At 39.2% G+C, this 22,710-nt stretch overlaps 2 protein-coding genes across 3 annotated transcripts; both read right to left on the reverse strand.

The window, feature by feature from the left end:
- Positions 1 to 1,316: 1,316 nt before the first annotated feature.
- LOC107277031 (cysteine synthase) lies at positions 1,317 to 20,501 on the reverse strand. Its single transcript, XM_066311545.1, has 7 exons — positions 20,137 to 20,501; positions 9,956 to 10,086; positions 6,308 to 6,507; positions 3,400 to 3,519; positions 2,958 to 3,116; positions 2,628 to 2,830; positions 1,317 to 1,932 (listed from the first exon to the last, which is right to left on the reverse strand). Exons 1-7 carry the CDS (start codon positions 20,488 to 20,490, stop codon positions 1,837 to 1,839), a joined length of 1,263 nt encoding a protein of 420 aa, XP_066167642.1. The 5' UTR covers positions 20,491 to 20,501; the 3' UTR covers positions 1,317 to 1,836.
- LOC136351127 (glutathione S-transferase T3-like) lies at positions 13,797 to 18,428 on the reverse strand. Of its 2 annotated transcripts, XM_066311244.1 has the most exons (4): positions 17,936 to 18,428; positions 16,105 to 17,069; positions 14,180 to 14,248; positions 13,797 to 14,017 (listed from the first exon to the last, which is right to left on the reverse strand). In XM_066311244.1, the coding sequence occupies exons 1-2, from the start codon at positions 18,274 to 18,276 to the stop codon at positions 16,106 to 16,108; spliced, it is 1,305 nt and encodes a 434-aa protein (XP_066167341.1). In that variant the 5' UTR covers positions 18,277 to 18,428; the 3' UTR covers positions 13,797 to 14,017; positions 14,180 to 14,248; position 16,105. The 2 variants fall into 2 exon arrangements, with proteins under 2 accessions (XP_066167341.1, XP_066167340.1); XM_066311243.1 differs by lacking the exons at positions 16,105 to 17,069; positions 17,936 to 18,428 and adding an exon at positions 14,339 to 15,937 and having other exon boundaries at positions 13,827 to 14,017.
- Positions 20,502 to 22,710: the final 2,209 nt, after the last annotated feature.

Genomic DNA, 22,710 nt, shown 5'->3' on the forward strand with positions numbered 1-22,710 from the left:
TTGGATCTTCCTAAGTGGGTGGTCAAGGCTATAGATAAAAGGTGCCACGGCTTCCTATGGAAGGGAAGAGAAATACTAATGGAGGAAATTGCTTGATATCTTGGGATCGTGTGTCAGCCTTTGTCCTATGGAGGCCTTGGTATCCTTAACCTTGAAAAGATGGAATGGGCACTACGCATGAGATGGTGATGGCTTCAAAAAACTGATTTTGCCAGGCCTTGGGCCGGTTTGTCTATTCATGTGCCTCAGAATGTCCATTCTCTTTTCAATGTGGCTATCAAAATTGTGGTTGGAAATGGAGAAAATACCATGTTTTGGAGTGATAGGTGGCTGCAAGGTAAAACAGTAGCAGAGCTGGCCCCTAATCTCTTTGCCTTGATCTCCAAGATGGGTGGCTGACATAGTGGCGCGGGCTTTGGAAAACAAAAGATGGGTGGCTGACATACATGGGGGACTATCTGTTCAGGTCCTTTATGAGTACTTGACCATTTGGTCTTTGGTTGATGAGGTGGTTCTGCTACAAGATGTACAAGACCAGCATGTTTGGTGATGGCATGTATACTTGTAAATCTACCTATGAAGCTTATTTCCTGGGATCGATCAAGTTTGCTCCTTGGAAACGCATTTGGAAGAGTTGGGCTCCTCTTTGCTGTAAGTTCTTCCTCTGGTTGGCCGTCAATAATAGATGTTGGACAGCCGACAGGCTTGCGAAGCACGGACTGCAGCACCCCGCGGCCTGTCCCCTTTGTGATAAAGTGAAGAATCCATCCAACACATTTTGATCTCTTGTGTCTTTTCCCGCCAAGTGTGGACAGTTCTGTTCTTGAAGCTAGGGATCTCTGGTATAGTGCCTCAACCTTCAACCGATCGTTTTTTTTGAGGTGGTGGAGCCAATCTACAAAATACCGGCCAAAGGACGTGTGGAAAGGGCTCAACTCCTTGGTTATCTTAGTGGCTTGGGAGATTTGGAAGCATCGCAATGACTGTTTTCAATGGCACTAGTCCTAATGTTGAGACGGTCTTGCGGGTGGTTGAGAATGAGGGTAACCTTTGGTGTTTAGCGGGGGCGTCTGCCCTCCAAAAGTTTCTTAGTGGTTCGGCAAACCTAGGCACCTAATTGGCCGAGGTTGGCTGGGGTATGGGTGTGTAGGAGGGATTTGGTATCTCCTACTTTGTATTTTTTTTCCTTCATTTTTCTTCCCCTTAATGAAATGAAATGCAATTCACTTGCGTTTTCGAGAAAAAAAAGAAAAAAAATTACATTGACACAATGATATTATGTAACATAGATTATATTTTTCTTTCTCTTTTTGAGTATTGTTCGTGTTCTTCTCCGCCGCCATGCTGATACCAACTGATACCAATATGGTACCAGATGTATGATATCTGGTACCTGTGACAGCTGGTACCCGATACTTGTAATACCTGGCACCTGGTACCTATGATACCTGGTACGTGGTGCCTGATACCTGTGACACCTGGTACTTGATATCTGTGATACCTGACACCTGATACCTGGTACCTGATACTTGTGATACCTAGCACCTAGTACTTGTGATGCCTAGTACCCCGTACCTTGATACCTGGTACCTATGGTACAACATGGTGTACGCTAATTAATCACACATTAAAATTGTCCTGTGACTTTACTTTTCCACGGTATCTCGTGGGCTAGCTACCCTCTTATGATGGAAGCCAAACATGTAAATCATTTTTATTATTAAGATACATTCACGGGAACACGTATGTACATGCTCTGTCGCATACACATCAAGAAGCAAATCTGAACCGAGCAAGACTTGACGATCTCTTGCATATCCAACGGTCATCGATCGATCAGTACTTGAAGAGATCGGAGCTTAGGTATCTGTCGGCGCCGCTTGGGAGCATGGTGACGATCATCTTCCCCTTGTTCTCCTCTTTCGCCGCAAGCTGTGTCATCCACGAATATTCATAAGATCGATCCACAAGTAGTACATAGATAGGCATGGACGCATGGTCCACATGAACAGTTTTATTTACTCCATATCTGTTTCAAGTTATTTATTGTCTTAGCTTTGTATGAAGTCAAATATTTCTAACTTTGACTTTTATTTTCTAGAATTTATATAGTTTATCATCATAATATTCATATTTTTGAACTTACCATAAGAAATACTTTCATACTAGTATATAGCTCACATGTTGTTCAACTATATGAATTTTTAGAAACTAATTGCTAAACTTTGGAACACATGATTTAGTACAAAACTAAAACGACAAATAATTTAGAACAGGGGAGTGTTGATCATATTATTACAAATAATATAAGGTATGTATTGGTAAGTAAAATTAGGAGTGTAACGTTGATTGGGAGCATCCTTCATTAGGGGAAATAAGAAACATCATCGTTGGTGCAAACTTTAGCTGGTATATGTAATAAAAGAGAAGTAAAAAGGAACAGAGTTGATCGGGAGCATTTACCTCCAATGAAACATGTAGAGAAGTAACTTCACACATTGGAGACCATATAGTAAAAAAAAGAGAAGTAACTTCACACATATAGAGAAGTAACTTCACATATTGGAGACCATGCCGACATAATAAAAGACAAGTAAAAAAGAACAGAGTTGATCGGGAGCATTTACCTCCAAGCAAACAGCTATATTTGCGCCAGCAGAAATACCAACAAGCAACCCCTCCTCCCTGGCCAGCATCCTCGCTTTTGTTATGGCATCCTCACTATATATTGTCTTCACTTCATAGGTAATAATAGGTTTATGTGCCTTCAAAATTTCTGTTTCAAAACCCACCCCTATGCCCTGGATCCTGTGCTTGCTGGCTTTGCCACCTAAACAGAGCCAAATTAAACTGCTACTTAGTTGTGGTGATTTTGTATTAGGGTAAATGCCATTTATTTATATATTACTAGAAAGGGGAGAGAAAAAAATATGTTATCTATGCGTACATAGAATTACCTGACAGTACGGGGCTTTCCGCAGGTTCCACGGCGACTATCCTTATAGATTGGTTTTTCTCCTTTAGGTACTTTCCTACTCCTGCTAATGTGCCCCCTGAACCGACAGACGTCACAAAAATATCCACTTTGCCTGCTGTATCTTTCCAAATTTCAGGTCCTGTTTCCAAAAGAGAGATATAACCATCAGTTTGCGGTTGTTTTGTTGTTTGTGTTATATATATATCTTATTACTATCGAATTTGTGTTGTAATATTTTTATAATCCAATCATAAATTTTTTTAGGCCAGTCGTTGCCGACGTATTTTTTATAAGAAGAAGGTGTCTTATTTTAGGAGAAATGGGACTAAGCCTTACAATACACAATTAATTAGAAAAACTAAGCAAAAAACCACAACTACAACGTACTGTGAATAAAAGGAGTAGGTTTTCGAAGGGAATACCTGTCCACTTATAATGTGCCTCTACGTTTGCTTCATTGACCATCTGATCAAGATTATAAGAATTTTTTATACTTTTTTTAAGTTCCTCCACCTTTTTCTCCATATTCCTATATGGACCTTCTGCATAAAATTGAAAAGAGAAGTCCATACGATCAATGCAACCAAAAACATGCTCAACTTTAGCTGGTATATGTAAGAAATGTTTTAAGCTTTTCGTACTCCTACAAAGAAAATATCCAAATGTTTGTAAGAGCTATCTTATCGGTTAATTGATACAACCTTAGAGCAAGTTTAATACACTATAAGCCAACTATAAGGTTATGTGGAGGAGAAAGAATTTAAAAGCTCTCATGCAAGAGCAAGCTATTCACATACTTCAAGATGAAACATTAAATGCATAGGTGAGAGACAGAGAGAAAAGAAAAAGATATTGATAAACTTATAGCTTATCTATTATACATGTTAACTTTAATATGAGCTATAAGCTCATAGTTAACTCTACTATTAAACTTGGTGAGAATAGAGGGTAAAATCAATGTGTAATGATTCGTCATTAAGATCAAGCTATTTGTTAGGTGCTTTAAATGGTCATGTCTAGATCTTTGCGCAAGACTACGTAGCTATACCATCGATCTGAGAGACCGATCTTTCTTGTCTAGTATAGTTGGCCATAAGGCCCGAGGCCCGAAGGCCCGGCCCACGGCACGCCTTTTTGGCCCGGCCCAAGCACGGCACGGCCCGACTTGGGTCGGGCCCGTGCTGGCCCGGCCCGACCGTCGGGCCGTGCCTGGGCCTCCCCACCGGCACGCTGGGCTGGCCCGGCATGGTCGGGCCGGCCCGGCACGATGGGCCGGCAGGCCAGGCCCGGTACATAAAGTATGGGGACTAAAAATAGACATATAAATGTAACTGTCTAAAGAATAGGGACCTTAAATAGACTTATTTTAGCTATTTATATACCCCAGCCCAAAGAAGAGGGAGGTAAAATAGACTTTTTGTAGCTGTACATATGTCACAGCCCAATAGGAGGGAGGAAATTTAGACTTATTGTGAGGAAAAGCACGACGGCCCATCGTGCCTTCGGGCCGGCCCGGCACGGCCCGAGGCGTGTTGGGCCGTGCCTGGGCCGTGAGTGCGGCACGTGGGCTGGCACGGCACGGCCCGGTGCGTCGGTCGGGCCGTGTCGGCCCGACAAGCCTCGGCCCAGGCACGGCCGGGCCTGGGCCGTGCCGTGCCGGGCGGCCCACATGGCCAACTATATTGTCTAGTATGGGATGTGTATTATATATATATATTTGACCATTCACATCCTCATTAATCTCCAACTATCCTTGTTCATGAATCATAAGAGATTAGTGCAAGCCACTGATAATGGATTATGGCTTCAAAGCTAAATCTCAAAAATTGACTTATAAAACCGTTAGACACTAAGGATTGGTGTTTTGCCATTTTGTAGTAGTATCAGTGTCTGCTTACAACAAACGATCCGCGAGGAGAGGTGGTGATGATGGTACTGTACCCATCAATCCCACAGATTCTGCCGATTTGAACATCAACTTAGTTGTTGCAAGAGTCCTACAGTTGATAACTGTATGTTTGTTGAGGTGTTTGCTTTAGAATCTTATGTTGTTTTTCTACTTGTTTTACTTGCTTGAATCTTATATTGTTTGTTGAGGTGTGTGTGGACTGTATTTGATGTAGTCATACAAGGTGGGATGCTTAAATAAGTGAACAATTTAATGTTTATATAGATCAGATTTCTAATTAAAAAATATTAGTTTGTTTATGGCATATATTGTGTTTAGTATGTATCTCTTTTTATCTCCTTAATCCCCCGTAGAAGAGATGGTTGAAACCATCCTTCGACAGTTTGGGAATGATGCTGCAAGTATCTGGAATGAAAGGAATTTCAACCCCCACTTGCTAGGCATATAGTAAAGCTCGACATATATAGATAATCAGCTAGAAGGATAGTTGTGGGTCAACTCATTTCAGTTTTTGTCATTTATTTTAGTGTTTGTTTTGGTAATTAGACAAATAATGATATTTTGTAATACATGCAGTGAATACATTTGAACTTTGATCATCGATCAATATCTCTGGGAAAATATTTCGATTTAACTTTTGAAAATGGTATGGCTAGGTTTAAACTAAAATATTTATAGAGATTTGTAAACACCCTTGTTGATCCAATGTCAACATTTACGTGCCATGCTTTTTAAACTCCCCAAAATCTTTATAAACATGGGATTAATTAGGTGTAAATACCTGTGCTAGGTAAAGACCTCCTAAGCAGGTCCTGTTGCATTGATTAAATTTGTCTTTAGTAGTTCTAAAATATTATGACTTTGCTATATTTTTTATAGATTTTATACTAGTAATTAACAATTAAAACAATGTCTTGGTGACTAAATTACTCTCTAAAATATCATTTATTTGTGGCTAGAGGTAGTTGTTGTTGTTGTTTTTAAGAAATGGAGCAACCTCGAAAGGATCACACCACCATTATCTATATCTATATTATTCTAAAAAGAATGTAATGGTGGTGGTGGTTAATCTACCATCTTCACAAACTCTATTTAATTTGTTTTACTAACTACTCCTTTTATATTACAAATAGTCATATATATTGGTTCAACATTATTTCATCTTTAAAATACAAGTTCATCATGCAAAGACATCTATAGGGATGAATTGTTCTAAAAACCTTACAATCAATTGTTCCAAATAATGCTAGGTCATGTATAATTCATATCTATCCATAACAAAGCACATGTATTTATCTAGTAAAAGATAATAATATGATCTAGAAAAGTTTTGATGTAGCTAAGGCACAGGCAGAAAGGTACCAACCAGCCGTAGTGATCGTCATACTGCAAGCATGTATATGTACGTATTTAACACTTACCAGTTATTCTTACTTCGGCGCCCAAATACTTTATTAACTTCTGCTTATCAGGTGGATAGCTATTAGGGATTACAGCAATAAATTTGTAACCTTTCTGAATAGCAACAGCGGCCAAACCAATCCCAAGGTTACCACTTGTTGCCTCGATTAGTGTATCTCCGGGTGAAATCGAGCCCCTCTTTTCAGCATCTTCTATCATACTGCAGAGCAAATATAGAAAAAAAGGGTCTGAATGTACAACAAACATCCGAAGTCCACGCATACAAATTTCTTATATGGTACTTAAAGATGCACTGTACTAGCCCGAGCAGCTAGTGAAAATGTACCGTGCAAATCACATACAGAGGAGACTTAGAAAGTACCGTTAGATAAAAAAATGGATATATGAGATTTGTCGACGACATCAAAAGTAAAACTTTTATTCCAAATCTCATACATCTATTTTACGATCTAACGGCTGTTTTCAGCTGTTTCTACTATATATGTAGTTTACACTACATATATATTTTCTAGAGAAATTGTATATTATTTCAACAAGGTGTCGTATAACATTGATGTGACCATGCAAACTATTAATACAACCGTTGCTCATATCAAGATCATTTGACCAAGTTTTAGATTCTAATTCAGCCACCTGCTACCGTGTTGATTTTAAACGGCTGCCAAGTGTACATACGTGCTCCATTTTGGGTCTATGAGTATTTGATAGAAACATCTTGGAATTCTCTTTCCAACAGATCTGGCCTCATCACCAAATTTCATCCCAGTCATCCACAATCACAGAAACAATGTATTGCATCACCAAGAATGGGTCTATGGGCTTGTAACTTCATCTGGGACCAGGCCCAAGTGGGACTCATGTGGGGTGCGCCCCAACCAGGCGGAGCACGACCCTAAAGACCCCTTGGTCGTCCTCCCACCTCCTTAAATAGATAGGTCCCTTCAGGGTTTCTTGGGTTTTGTTTAGATTAAAGTTTAGCTCCGCTACTTTGTCGTGTAATCCGTGATTGGTTAGATCACCGGTTTGCTCATTACGGAACCCCAACTTTTCATTTGTATTCAATTTATATTTGCAATTTAGATTGATTTATCTTGGTCTTGCTCGTTTCTTTGATTTGCTTGTGGGGATAAGGTTGATCTGCACCGGCAAGATCAACAACCCACGGAGAGGTGTATCAATCGTTAAGGCACAACACAACAACGTCTCGTATGGGTGTAGTCAGGTCGTCAACATTTCTCCCAAATCGTAGTTATCTTCAATTCACCGAAAGATCAGGCCAATCATAGCCGTGAGTGTCTCGAGTGGAGCTCAGGGTTTATCAAACATGGTGTCTACCCCATCCGTTTAGAAATGCATACATTCCTACAAATAGACACAAATATAAACATTTCTAAGGTGTTGTTTTACCCTTTCACCCCTCAATAACTGTCACTACTTTGAGATGTTATTCATAAGAAAGGACTTGTGAAAATCATTGTTTTTTAAGAAAAGTGCCAATGAAAAACGATTCTTGCTGGTTGTTCTCTTAAGAAAAGGAGTACAAAATTTGTTTTTTAATTGCAGTTTCTTAAGAGAACCTTCATATAGAAATGGGAGCAATACTATTTCATAAAAAAAATCATCACTCCTTCATACGAAGTTACATCGCTACTACAAAACCCCTCCACTTCTCCTCTATGGCCGCCGGTGTGGAGGTGTGGGCCACTAGATCTAGCCGACGTGGAGGTTGGGGGCCGATGGATCTTCTTCAACTGCTCCCTGCCGCCCCACTCCCACCCACCGCATCCGCCTCCTCCTACCTACTTCTGCAGTACGTCTCCTTGGCCTCGTCATTGTCTTCACCTGCTGCTGTTGCTGTTGCCGCCGCCGTGCCCATTACCACTCGTCGCCAAACGAGAAATCTATAGAGTACGAGTGCAGTAGTGCATGCAGCCAAGGGACAGGGGAGGGAAGAGCAAGGCAAGGCGGCGGTCGGCTGAGCGGCTAGGAACGACTCTGGTGTCCTTTTCGGCGTCAATTCTTTATTTTATCTTAATTGTTGTTCGTACAGGAATCCTTCTTGTTTGATTTGGTGATTTGAGGATTGTGAGATGTGAGATTTGGATTTGGGGCAACAGGAGAACCTCGATGCATCGGCTCAAATCGAGCCTTCTTTTTTGTCCCGCGTGTACCTCATAGGTGCCGCTTATTATAGTTAAGAACATGCACCTATAATCTTTACATGTGTCAGTTCTAAAACCGGCATCTATAATCTCTTGCATAGGTGCCGATAAATTGGTGCTGACTGGGAAACCAACACCTATTGCCAGTTCTCAATTGACACCTATGGTTGTTCTTGCAGTAGTGCATGAAGACAAATTTTATATGCATGTTACAGCTCTTGATGAGACCTACAAGTTTTAGTTAAAAGTTTTTATTTTTATTTGAGATAGATGAGAGGCCAAAAGTATTTGTTACAATCTCTGAGCTATTTCAGAAATACTTGGTGGACAGCAGATCGATGTGCTACTGTTCTCTGACTTAGGTGGTGTTTGGATCCAGGGACTTAACTTTAGTCCATGTATTTAGACACTAATTTAGAGTATTAAATATAGACTACTTACAAAATTAATTACAAAAATGAAAGCTAATCCGCGAGACAAATTTTTTAAGCCTAATTAATCCATAATTAGAGAATGTTTACTGTAGCATCACATAGGCTAATCATGGATTAATTAGGCTCAAAAGATTCGTCTCGTGAATTAGTCCAAGATTATGGATGGGCTTTATTAATAGTCTACGTTTAATATTTATAATTAGTGTCCAGACATCCGATATGACAGGGATTTAAAAGTTTTAGTCCCATCTATACAGGGCCTAATAGCTTTTCCTAAGTCAGAGGATCTAGTTCCTGCAGCGAATGGATCAAATCAATTGGTACGGTAGATTTTCTACAGTAGAAAATAGTCAACATTTTAACAACATTTCGCAACAACAGTAATTTTCTGCAGTTGTCCGCAGTTTCTATCTCGCATGGCTTTGCTTTTGTAAGTCAGAGGTGCAAATGCTTTTAAGTCTATGTACTTTGGTTAAAGGTGATAAAAAAGTCTTACTTAACTCTTCCGAACTATATGTTTTGCTGGAGCACTTAACCCCTTATTCTATTTTACAGGTCACTTTATATCATGATCTATTGAAAACAATTCAGTTTACTCATCGTGATATTTTTCTTTTTGTTATCTGTCATATTTCTGCACTAAAATTGATAGAATTAAATAGATGTATAACAACTTATCTCTCAACATTTTTAAATATTTTATCATTATTTACATATGGGAAACAACTAAGATTGATTTAAACAACAAAATTAAGTTCAAGTAAGCAATCATATAAAATGATATTTTTTTAACTTTGATAATGGTGTCATCCATTGTTTAAAAAAGAGTCGTCTTAGAACATGACTTGAAAAAAAATACTGTTAAGCAATAAACTGAACCATTTTTAAAAATTTAAGGGTAAGATGAGCCAAAAATAGTTTAGTCCATTAAGTGACCCAATGAAATAGATCAATGGAGTAGAATGTATCTTTGTTAAATATATAGATACTGAAATATTAATATGCAATTTCCTGATAGTTTAATCTAAAAGTGTTGGATATATTCACAAACCCAAGGGCAGTCCTGTCTTTGACTGAACAAAGAGGTTGGTATGTTTCCATCTTCCCGACCAAACGAACTCCCGCAGCCCTTCTGCTAGCATTAATCTTCTTCATTTCTATCAGTGGTGTCCATCCTATCAGCTGAATAAAGATAAAATATAGATAAATAAAATACATCTACATGTGCAGGGCAAACATAGAATACATCTTTTATTTTTTGACACATGCATATACGTGGGAAAGTATATATGACTAATGATAATGGCAGGGATTCTACATCTCACCTACTTTCATTATAGATTTTACATATTAGCCCCTTGAACTCCTTAATATTACATAACAACTAAATCTAAGTGAATAGGCAATATAAAATTAAATTAAATTGGGTATTCCCTACAGAAAAAGGTTGGTAGCTTATACATTTCATGGAAAATATATTATTGCTTATTTTAGGCAATATTATGAAATTCTCCTTTTATCTATATGTAGCGATGCATAAACATTTAGCTAGTATACGGTGAAAACCACATCTTAATTGTAAAATTGAAAACTTTTTTACAGAAGTACTAAGAAAATCTCAAAAATAATCGCATATATGTTGGTAACACATGAATAAACAACCCTACAAAGTTGAATGAAAAAACTCAGCTTCGTCAATAAGACATAAAATTAACAAATCACAGAGGAAGAACATTGTTCCTGTTTTTTTTGTCCTTTTCTCCTATATATGTTTCTCAATTTGAATATCTCAAACAATGATATAAAAGTTGTCAAATTTTTTTAGAACAAATCTCAAAAATAGCCAACCATGCAAAGTTCCAAAGATAAACTCAACTTTACTTTTGAGATTCAAAAATGAGAAACATAGGAGAAAATAAAGCTAAGTGTTATTCATCTGTGATTTTTTGATTTCATATCTCATTTACAAAGTTGAGTTTATGCATTTAACTTTGTAGGATTGTTTATTTACAAATTACCTACTTTTTTGAACTTTTTGAAACTTCTATAAAAAGGTTTCCATGTTCTCACTCGTGGTTTCCAACATATATACTTTTCCCTAGGATATATGCAATTGACTAAATTGCATTAGCGGTATACAAACTTTAGGGCCTATTTAGGGGAGCTTCTAACTACTACAGCTTCTTCCAAAATCAAAAGCTCCCCCAAACAGTTCAGCTTTTGATCTAGATTCTGAGAAGCTGTAGTTGTAGACTCCAGAAAATGAACTAGAAGTCAGAAGCTGGAAAGCCCAGCTTTTCCAGATTCTCAGAAGCTGGCTACCAACTAGCTGCTTCTCAGAATTTTAAGCTCCCCCAACAAGCACTACAGTACGAACTTGTACAATACTCATTTTGGTACATGAACTTATCTAATGTGTACGAAACAAGGCCAAAAGGATGCGTCATAGTCAATTTTATTAAGTTAGACACCTATTAGAATATGCGACGTGTGTACCCACGAGGTGGACATGAGACATGCTATATTTGTAAAATATTTGTAAACTTGATTTGTGCTTTAATATTGTTTGTCTCACCCTTTGCATTATTTGTCGGTTTTTTATATCTTTCTTCGTGCAATTTTTAGGCCTTATTATACCTTTTACTGAATAATTGTATATGTATGTATTGTTCTTCTCACATATGTGTTTATGTAGCATTGTAATTAGTACTTAAATCAGCAGGATTAGCCTTTTATTGTTTTCTTTTGCCTTGGTTCGTACGCACCTGACAAATTCATGTACCAAACTAAACATTTTACATGTTTATGTACTATATTACATCCACCTGATAAGTCCGTGCACCACCGATACAATTTACTCTACGCAATTGGTTTGGGATAGCATGCGATGGAAAAAGGTTGCTTGCCTATAATACAGAAATATTAGAAGTTGAAAATTTACAGGCATTTTCGCACCTACTTGGTGGCCCCATAATGGTCTTTTGAAAACTAGAGCATAGTCTAAAAACAAACCGGTCTATTGGCATTTGGAAGGCCAAAAACTTGGAAATGGTATATACATATATAGACATTTTATGGTGACATGTAAACATCTTATGTCTTTTTTTTTTTCATAGAGACACATTATTCCTATGACACTTTATTCTTTTTGACGTGAATATGTAATTTGTGATCAAATTAAGCCGCATCACATCATTTTTTTTTTTGCTGAATTAGTTCGTGAGCATTATTGAACTATTGAAGCAACCCTTTTGTGTGAGTTCCGATCCACTAAAATAACTTTTTTTTTAATACATGTTAGGGGTGATCAAGTGACCCAACTAAAAGATCGAGTACTGGAATTCCCATCTTAAAATGATATTTTTATAGGCCATTTTGAGAAGGTGGGAAGTTGCACATTTATTTTTGTTGTAAATTTTAGTACTTTACTATGCAGTGTTGAGATGATCTACAGTACTTATATAGCATTATATTGCCCTATGGCCCAACAAAAAAAAACATACAGAAGATAATAAATGCTGTGTTTTACTCTTCCTGTGTTGTTTTATTGAGTTACTTTATATCCGTTTCTAAGCTGTCAAGCGATTATAGATCCGTATATAATCTGCAGTAAACAGGTCATACTAATTAACAGGGATGAATATATAACAACCTTTTGAGGGAAGATAAATTAATTTGTGAAATTAAATCCTAAAACTACTCAATATTATTTTTACCGAACCACTGCAGAAATGGTCCGCAGTAAAATTTTTATATAAAACAAACAAAGTATTTAGAGCGATTTAATCCATGAACTTAAAACCGACTTCTTGTGATTATTAAGCCTGTATATCAAAATAATGAGATCATTTTTCAAAAAAAAAAAGAAAGCCTTCAAGATTATACTCTAGGTGCAATGTTCTGAAATATAAGACCATTTCTTTGTTTCCGTATATTCTAGGTACTTCCTCCGTTTCAAGTTATGAGACGTTTTCACTTTGGTCAAAGCTAAATTGCTTTATGTTTGATTAAGTTTGTAGAAAAAATAATAATATTTTTAACTCAACACAATTTTTTTATGAAAATATATTCAATTATTAATTTAATAAAACTAATTTGGTATTATAAATATTACTATATTTATGCATAAACTTAGTCATATTTGAAGTAGTTTGACTTTGATCAAATTCAAAACGTCTTATAACCTGAAACGGAGGGAGTAGCATATAAAACTTTCTCCACGAATAAGCATTCTTGCAATTTGTGGGGATCAATGATAACCCATCTTAGCCACCACAATAACCAAAGTTAGGGCCTGTTTAGTTCGCGAAAAGAAAATTTTTGGGTGTCACATCGGATGTTTGACTGGCTGTCGGAAGGGGTTTTCGGACACAAATAAAAAAACTAATTTCATAACTCGCCTAGAAACCGCGAGACAAATCTTTTGAGCCTAATCAATACATCATTAGCACATTGTGGGTTACTGTAGCACTTATGGCTAATCATGGACTAATTAGGCTCAAAAGATTCATCTCGCGATTTCCCCCCTAAACTGTGCAATTAGTTTTTCTTTTAATCTATATTTAATGCTTCATACATATGTCTAAAGATCTTATGTGATGTTTTTGGGAAAACTTTTTGAGAACTAAACCAGGCCTTAAGGCCAAAAGCAGCTACCTTATCCATTTTGATTAAACGTGATCTGTTAGGCCATTCACAATGCAGTGTTTCATTACACTGTTTCCCAGACGCCACATCAGCTGAAACGAAGATGAAACAAGTTGAAACGTACAATGAAACAGACCTTCTCAATGCTGTGTTTCACTCTAGCGTTTCCAATGCAAATTCAAGGCATTTAATTCCAGCCACATAGTGGGATCGTATGTAACACAAACGTGTGTAGCCACTTGAACACAAAACAAAATACATGCATTCAGCACAGATAGGTACGATTGTTCACTTGATAAATTTAAATGACCATTCAACCAAGTTCACTACATAGCAAAGTTTAGATAACTGAATAGATGTTAACTCGAGGTGAAATATGACAGAACTAAGCTACAAATGACGATGACAAGCAGGTAACTGGAGGCAAATTGACGATGCACCCATAGATTTCATTGATTCTTTCACCCTGTACAAATGAAAGTAGTTCAGACATGACAAACAGGTTTACACATGCAGTAGATAAATATTGGAGGATCACAATTGCATAGTAAAGAAAATAACACATGTTCTAACACCCTGTAGCTACCAAAAAAGAGAAAAACATAGTGATTTGATTCTCAGAACTTACATTGTGAAGACAACAGACTGGAACCTGCAAATAGATTTTTTTTTAGGGAACCTGTAAATAGATTGGAACCTGCAGAGATTAAAAAATATGGCGATGAGCATTCAGAAATTTACAAGTGGACCATAGATATATAAATTACAAGAAAAATAAAATAATTACATTTACTGATTCTCAATTTCCAGTTCTATGTGCAGCACCACCAAACTTATTCCAAATGTGTTCCACCAAATCTTTCTTAAGTCGGTTATGAGCCGCTCGATCTCGGATAGAAATATCTTTTTCTAAAACTCTATCAAATGGTGTGTTCTGTTCAGGAGAGAACTCAGGTTCCTGAACGGTTGATGAACTAGGAGGCACATTTAGATCTAAATCTTCTTCAATAATTCTGGTTTCCTTCTCATCTTCAACTATCATATTGTGAAGTATGATGCAAGCTAGAACAACATCTCGCAGTACACCTCGATCATATAGACGAGCTGGTCGTTTTAAGATGCAAAATCTTCGCTGCAATACACCAAAGGCTCTCTCGATATCTTTTCTTGCCCCTTCTTGCATATCTGCATACAATTTCTCCTTTTCAGTGTTTGGGAGTCGTATTGACTTAACAAACACTGCCCATTCAGGGTAGATTCCATCAGCAAGAAAATACCCAGTATTGTATTGATTCCCATTTACCATGTACTGGACTCTAGGAGCTTGTCCTTTGAGCTCCTTGATAAATACAGTAGATTGGTTCAATACATTGATATCATTGTTGGAACCCGCTGCTCCAAAAAATGCATGCCAAATCCAAAGATCATGCGATGCCACAGCCTCAAGAATCAGGGTTGGCACTTTCTGATCTCCACGAGTGAACTGACCCTTCCATGCTACTGGGCATCTTTCCCAATGCCAGTGCATGCAGTCAATGCTGCCGAACATTCCAGGAAAACCACGTTTCTCACCAAGTTGGAGAAGCCGTTCGGTATCTTCCATGGTGGGGCGCCTAAGATACCTCTCACCAAACACATCTTGAAGACCTTTGACAAAATTCTTCATTGCCTCCATTGCTGTAGTCTCTCCTATCTTCAGATATTCATCTAGTTCATCTGCGCCACTACCAGTAGCCAACTGGCGAATAGCTGCAGTACACTTTTGCAGTGGACTGAGTCCTTTCCGATTAACAGCATCCACCCTTTGTGTGAAATACACTGACCACTGGCCTAATGCCTCAACGATGCGAAGAAAAAGTGGCCTAGACATACGAAATCTTCGACGAAAAATTTTGGAAGGGTAAAGAGGATTTTCTGAAAAGTAATCATTCACTAGTTGCTGATGTGCTTCCTCTCGTGGCCTCTTGATGTGCTTCCTCGGATGATGTCGATGGTCAGAAGCCTCGTTTTGAAGACCTTCTATAGTGGACTGTACTACCACCGTGGCTTCAGTGAGAAGATCATCTATGATCTCATCCTCAGCCAGGAACTCATCCAACAAGTTCACTGGAACTTGACTTCCATCAGTATTTTGCTCAGACATCTTTGAAGAAGAGAGAAACAGTAAAGATAAAAGGGAGGAGGTCTTCGTATGAGAAAAGAGGGAATGAGTTTCTGAGAGGAGTAGAGAGATGGCTAAACTCTGCATAAATAGGCGCCCACTGCATGTGAAACTGACTGCCTAGTGCAGCATTCACACTGCATGTGAAACTGACTGCATAGTGCAGCATTCATACTATATGTGAAACTGACAGCAATACATCATTCACACTGGGTAATTAATATAACTAAATATTGCACCATTCACAGATATGCAGCTCAGATTTGACAAATTCGTGATATGCAGCTGACTGCATAGTGCAGCACAGATATACAGACAATATAACTAAATATTGCAGCATTCTTTAATTATTATAAATAATAGTGCAGCTCAGATTAGATTAGATATCTAACCTTAGTCAGCAAATAACTTTTCCTCCAGCTTTTGTAATGCCTTGTCTCGGCGAGCCTTCTGTTCTTCAGACATGTTACTTGTATCTTGAGTGAGCAGGGAATTGTATACCTCAAACATCTTTGCTTCTTTTTGCTGTTCTGCTGCCTTCAAATTTACGTTTGAAATGTGAATCTGTGCTTCAGTGACCTTCTCACGCTCCAGCTTCCGATCTTGCGTCACTTTGATAATTTTTTCAATATTGTCCCCTAGGATGACAATTCCTTCTGACATACTGTCCTTCTTGCGTTTTCCATTGCGCTCGGCTTGTGCTGCTTCTCTACCAATGGGACGCTTTTGTTCATCTGGAATATCAACCACTTCAGCCTTGTTTTTGTCCTTCTCAATCATTGCACACCACTTGGGCTCTTTTCTCAGTATCTTCCACCAATGCACAAGTGCAAAAGGCTTTCCAAATGTATTTGCATACATCTGTTGTGCCTCCTTCTCCAGCATGTCATCGTCATATCCGCTTGTATTCATTTGAGTTACCTTAGTCCAGTAATCATTGAATTCTCCAATCGATGATTTGAGGCGTGACCAATGAACCTTCAATTGATTTATTTCCCTTGTACGCTTCCCATTCCCTTTTCTGTTGAACTCATCAGTAACCTCTTTCCAAAACGTATCACCTTTCTTTTCATTCCCATGAATGGGATCTTTAGAAGCATTCAACCAAGCACTAGCCAATCTCTCTTCCTCATCATGAGTCCAATATCTCAAACTTCTCTTTTTAGCACTTGCATCATTGATTGCATCTTCATGAATATCAATTTGGACTGTATTGTTAGCTGCAGCTTGGGGTGTTGGTGGTGGAGTAGACATTGTGTTGGTAGTCTGACCAACAAGGTGAAAATTTTCACCTTCTTGTGGCTGCGGCAGACAGTTCTGTTGGAGAAAATTTACGAAGCCTTCTGTAGGATACAACCTGAAAACATAAGAAGCAAATCCAATTGAAACCGATGGCAGCATAAGAAAATCAAACATAGTAAGTTCCAGAAGATGATCCTGACATAGTAAGTACTGACATACTAACAGGTTACTTAAGCATCATACTGATGATCCTGACATAGTAGCAGTGCTGACATAGATTTTTTTTAATAAGATCCTGACATAGTTCAGTCAAGCAAGTACTACAGTATGTGTAAGGAATAATTCAGTCAAGCAACAAGTTCAGTCAAGCATATATGTCAAGTAACAAGTTTAGTCAAGCATACAGAAGACCATGTAGGGCAAGCTGTTGCTGTGGTTGCAAAGAAGACCATATATATCAGTACTAACAGGTTATTTGGTTAGCTATGACGACAGCACAGAGTGTAGGGCAAGCTGTTGCTGTGGTTGCAAAGAAGACCATGTCTGCATTCCATACAGAAGGCTAAAAATATATACCAATGTTAGGATGATACCCTTGGCATTTACACTCAAAGCATTTGTTACCAATGTACTGACAAGGAGATATTTAACAAGCTTTACGTATGTGAATTACATGTTGTACAGTACACTGTCCAGATTGCAAACTGAATCTTTTGCTTTCAATTTCTGTTATACAAGCCGCAATCCATACTGCATACTGAATACTGAATTTTCACTAACAAAGTATTACTGCAATCCATACTGAATACTACATTTTTTCTATTCATTACTCAGGCATATATCAAATTACCAATGTACTGACATACTGATTCTAACAAATTTCATTGAGCATAAACAGGAACTAATTACTAATGCATGAAGAAGAGAGTCATATCATGTATCATAGTGTACAGTGAATAATCTGTGACAAGGAGAAAATACCATGAACTTGGGCCTTGTTGGTTTCCTTGCAGAAAAGCAAAATTGGGGGGTACAGAGCCCCATCCTGCTCCTTGCGGTGGCCATGGGGGCATGGTTGACATCGGTACAGCAGGGGATGAACTGGGGGCAGCAACAGCAGGACTTGACGATGGAGTAGGCGGCTGAACTGTTGCCGGCGATGGAGCTTCAGGAGGGGAACTTGCAGGCAGCGGTGGCTGAGCTGTTGCCGGTGATGGAGCAGGCGCCGACGACCTCTTCAGGCCCAGCTGCTTGCCCCCACGCTTATTCCCTCCTCTGCCGGCGGCGCTCAGACGGGATCCACCACCTCCTTGTGGATCCATGGCTGCTGGACGGCGGACGGCGGCAGATGGACAGGATTCACCACCTACTTGTGGATCCAGCTCCGCAATCTCCGCTCGTGGTTCTTGCGCTAGGGTATGGGACGGACGGGGCGATGGGGACTGAGTCTGGCGCTAGGGTTGCAGGTGAGATTGGGGAAAAAAGCTTCGAGCCAGTGCTTTGGGGGCGGGAACATGGAGGTGCTGCGCGGGAAGATGGGGGACTCGCGCGGGAAGAATCCGGCGATGCGCGCGAAGATGGCGAAGAGCAGCGCTCGCACGGGATCCCGGAGGTGAAACGATGAACTCTCAATGCTGTTTCACCCCGTTTCAGCGACCTGGGAAACGGCGCTATCTCGTGTCACCATGGTGAAACGAGTTTACTCTCTCTCCTACCCATTTCATGCAAATATTGCTCTTTTGCTGACTTGTCACTGTATTAAATGCGCATGACACTCAAATGAAACACCCATTGTGACTGGCCTTACTAGCTAGGACATTTGTCCAACGGTTAGCTTGTTTGGCACGAGAAGTGGATTAGGAGTTTGGTAGGGATTGGTTGTGAGGGAGTTTTATTTTTCTCCACATCCCTTGCTTGGTATTAGTAGAGATAAGAATTATAAGGAGTTCGTTATTCTTAGCAGGAGAATTTCCTTCCATTTATTTGTATCTACCCATGTATTAAAAAGGTGAGTTTGCTACTATATATTAAACTTTATTAATTCCTAATCCCTGCTAAAACATAATTTCACGCTCACTACCCAAACAATAGACAACAACCTTTACCACCCCTCAACTTCCATTTCCTATTAACGATTTTCCCCCAGCAGAGACGTACGCCACAAGCAATACTGACAGTACTAAGGTGGTGTTTGGATCAGGGACTTAACTTTAGTCCCTGTATTTAGACACTAATTTAGAGTGTTAAATATAAACTACTTACAAAACTAATTACATAAATGAAAGCTAATTCGCGAGACAAATTTTTTAAGCCTAATTAATCTATAATTAGATAATGTTTAATGTAGCATCACATAGGCTAATCATGGATTAATTAGGCTCAAAAGATTCGTCTCGTGAATTAGTCCAAGATTATGGATGGGTTTTATTAGACCCTGTTTAGATGGGACTAAAACTTTTAAGTCCCTATCACATCGGATGTTTAAAAATTAATTATAAATATTAAACGTAGACTATTAATAAAACCCATCCATAATCTTGGACTAATTCGCGAGACGAATCTATTGAGCCTAATTAATCCATGATTAGCCTATGTGATGCTACAGTAAACATTCTCTAATTATAGATTAATTAGGCTTAAAAAATTGTTAAGCGAATTAGGTTTCATTTATGTAATTTGTTTCGTAAATAGTCTATATTTAATACTCTAAATTAATGTCTAAATACAGGGACTAAAGTTAAGTCCCTGGATCCAAACACCACCTTAATAATCTACGTTTAATATTTATAATTAGTGTCCAGACATCCGATGTGATAGGGATTTAAAAGTTTTAGTCCCATCTATACAGGGCCTAAGGCACCCCAAAAAAAGGCTTGTTTGAAGCGCAAGAATTTTGTAGGATATATTTAGGAATCAGTTCAATTCACGTGAAATTCTTTTAAAGGCCTGGTTTAGTTCCCAACTTTTTCTTCAAACTTTTATTTTTTCCATCACATCAAAACTTTCCTATATATACACACAAACTTCCAACTTTTCCATCACATCGTTTTAATTTCAATCAAACTTCTAATTTTAGCGTGAACTAAACACACCTAAAATCTAGGAGTATTTCTTAGAGAAAAAGGCCTAATTAAATGGAATACGAGCGGGGAGGGCCTAGAAGGGGCTATATATAGATCAACCTGCAGGATGTCTGAGGCGATGTTCTCTTCTTGGGACGAAAGCAGAAACGGGATGCCTTTCCTTGCATCTTCTTCCTCTGTTGCCCCATCTTCTTCCTGATCTGTTGCCATAACTCGCCCATCTTTACCTTTTGATCGCTTGCTCAAAACAAGGGCAGGAGCTCTACCTAATGTGAATGACGAAAACGGGAATGCTTGAGATCTCCCCATAATAGCGTAGGGCATGTTAGTACATGATCGTATCGTGGGCGTCGTCGTAGCATAGCACTGCAGTGCAAATCGACCCGGACTTTGATCATTTGGTTGGAACCTGTAGTAGTACGTTCTAGTGGATGTTATCGTAGTGGAATGCATCTTGTAGCTAGTATTAGCTAATTATAGGCTGTACTCTGATGGCAAGAACCCTAGCTAGCCCAATGCAGTATATATAGTAGTAGTAGTAGCTAGAAGAGCAGTGCTTCTGTCACCTTGGTTAATTAATTCAGCACAGAATAGTTGATCGATGCATGATGCAGCGACAAAGATGGTGAGAGAAACGGTAACGTATAGTTGACGAGAGGAATTAATGTTGCTTCGTTAGAAATTTTCTCCTTGAGAATATTATAGTTTTATCTAGTAATAGTACGGGCAAACTACTAGCTATATACGGATTATGATCATGCAAGTGTATATCTTACGGAAATAAATATGTGTGTACTCGTGGCAGCGATTTTTTCCACGATCGAGAGTAGCTAGCTTCTAAGGAATCAATTGAAGTAACCACTAGAGCTCGCCGTTGTCGTTCCTCTCTCTGTCGGGACCACGTTGTTGTTGTTCTCACTATTCTGGTTTTTTCCTCATTGCCAACCGCCACTATCTATGAACGAGTCACATCGTGGGACACGTCCGACCACCTTACTCACTGCCTTCTCTGCTCTCGCTGACGCCTGCATGGATGCATTCCCGCCGCCATCCGCACGCTACCACGGCATCCCCGCCGCCTACTGCCTCCTCCCCCACGTCTAGCTTCAGATCTGGCGGCGGCCGACGCGAATCCAGTGATGCCCGAGGTCGCAGACTCCACCGCCGCCGCCTTCGCACCAGAGGACCACACCCTGTCGTCGTTGCCATCCCCGTCACCTTCAGCCACCACCGCCTGGCGTAGCTCACCCCTGCCTTCGTTGTCACCATCCCCGTGGCCATTGCCATTGCCGTCCCCGCCGCCAGCCGCCAGCCGCCACCCCGCCAGATCCGGCCGAAGCAGCGCGGGCCGCCGCCGCCATGGGCGGCTCCCCTGGCCGCCCGAACGCAAGGTCGGTGAGAGGCCCCGCCATCATCGTCCTTGCGGCCGCACGGCTTTGCCGGTAACCGCTCGGGCGACAGCGAGGCGGAAGAGGAAGGAGGGGGAGAGGGGGCGGCTAGGTCATCGCCTCCCAAGCCGCCCATGGGGAGGGCGACGCGAGAGTAGGAGTGCTAGTTCTTATAAAAGAACAACTGGATAGTTTAAATGATAAAGGTCATCTTTTACAAGTATTATATGTTGCTATAGTTGAAAAAAAAATTAACTCTAAAAGTTGTTATATTCTAAGAACATAGAGATCTTTAAAGAATTTCATCGTTTTGGCAATGTCTCAAATTGAGACTAATATAGTGCATTGCTCCTAAACAAAATCATCTTTTTAGTGGACCTAAACCACTCCCGTAGGTCAATTGCTAAAAAAGGTAGTTTGGGACATAAGACTCAATTTTTTCCCTGATTATACATAAGACACAGATAAACATAGGTGGATGTAGCGTGGGTTCTGGAGGGACTCAAATTCCCCTACCCCGTGGCAGATTTTGTATCCGAGGGTAGAACAATATTACACCTACGACTCAACCAGTATATCACTAGTGCTTCTATTAGGTAATCACAATTAATTTCGGTGCCTCCTGTTGCTAGAACAAAGATTTGGAGTGTCCTAAGAAAAAAGAAATGATAACAGGAAATAATGCAGGTTATTTATTTATTTATTCAACTTGATAAGCATGGTCCAATCTCTTGAGGTACGTATTGCACTACTTTTAGGCAAATGGTGTGTTTACTGTCGGTGTGTCATGTTTAGATTAGCACCAATTGGATCGATCCTCTGGTCAGAGCTTTGCTCCATCAAAATTCATGCACCAAAGTTTTAGGATATATACGGCGTAATTATATGCGCAAGTGACAAGTATGAATTAATTGTCCATGTAATTACTTTTTCTTAGCTGATGAATCCATCTGATTACTTAACAGATGCAAAATCAACATTTGCTGGTGCTCAATTATGCAATCATTCACATGTCATCTGCTGTATTTAGTACTCCCTCCGTTTCAAAATGTTTGAACACCGTTGACTTTTTAGCCCATATTTAACCATTTGTCTTATTCAAAAAATTTAGATAATTATTTATTCATTTTATATCATTTGATTCATTATTAAATATACTTTCATGCACACATATAGTTTTACATATTTCACAATTTTTTTTAATAAGACGAACGGTCAAACATGTGCTAAAAAGTCAATGGTGTCAAACATTTTGAAACGGAGAGAGTAATAATCTTCAACTTTG

The sequence above is a fragment of the Oryza sativa genome, chromosome 6 (assembly GCF_034140825.1).
Source record: "Oryza sativa Japonica Group chromosome 6, ASM3414082v1".
NCBI classification, from domain to species: Eukaryota; Viridiplantae; Streptophyta; class Magnoliopsida; order Poales; family Poaceae; genus Oryza; species Oryza sativa.

What these genes read in the sequence shown, in the direction of transcription:
- LOC107277031 (XM_066311545.1), bottom strand. Translation starts at nt 20,490, where the DNA reads ATGCATTCCACTACGATAACATCCACTAGAACGTACTACTACAGGTTC. An exon ending in TCGCCTCAGACATCCTGCAG is followed by an intron (nt 10,087 to 20,136) that starts GTTGATCTATAT and finishes ATCTTTATTCAG; the next exon opens with CTGATAGGATGGACACCACT. An exon ending in ATATAGCTGTTTGCTTGGAG is followed by an intron (nt 1,933 to 2,627) that starts GTAAATGCTCCC and finishes TGGATGACACAG; the next exon opens with CTTGCGGCGAAAGAGGAGAA.
- LOC136351127 (XM_066311243.1), bottom strand. Translation starts at nt 15,799, where the DNA reads ATGCAGAGTTTAGCCATCTCTCTACTCCTCTCAGAAACTCATTCCCTC.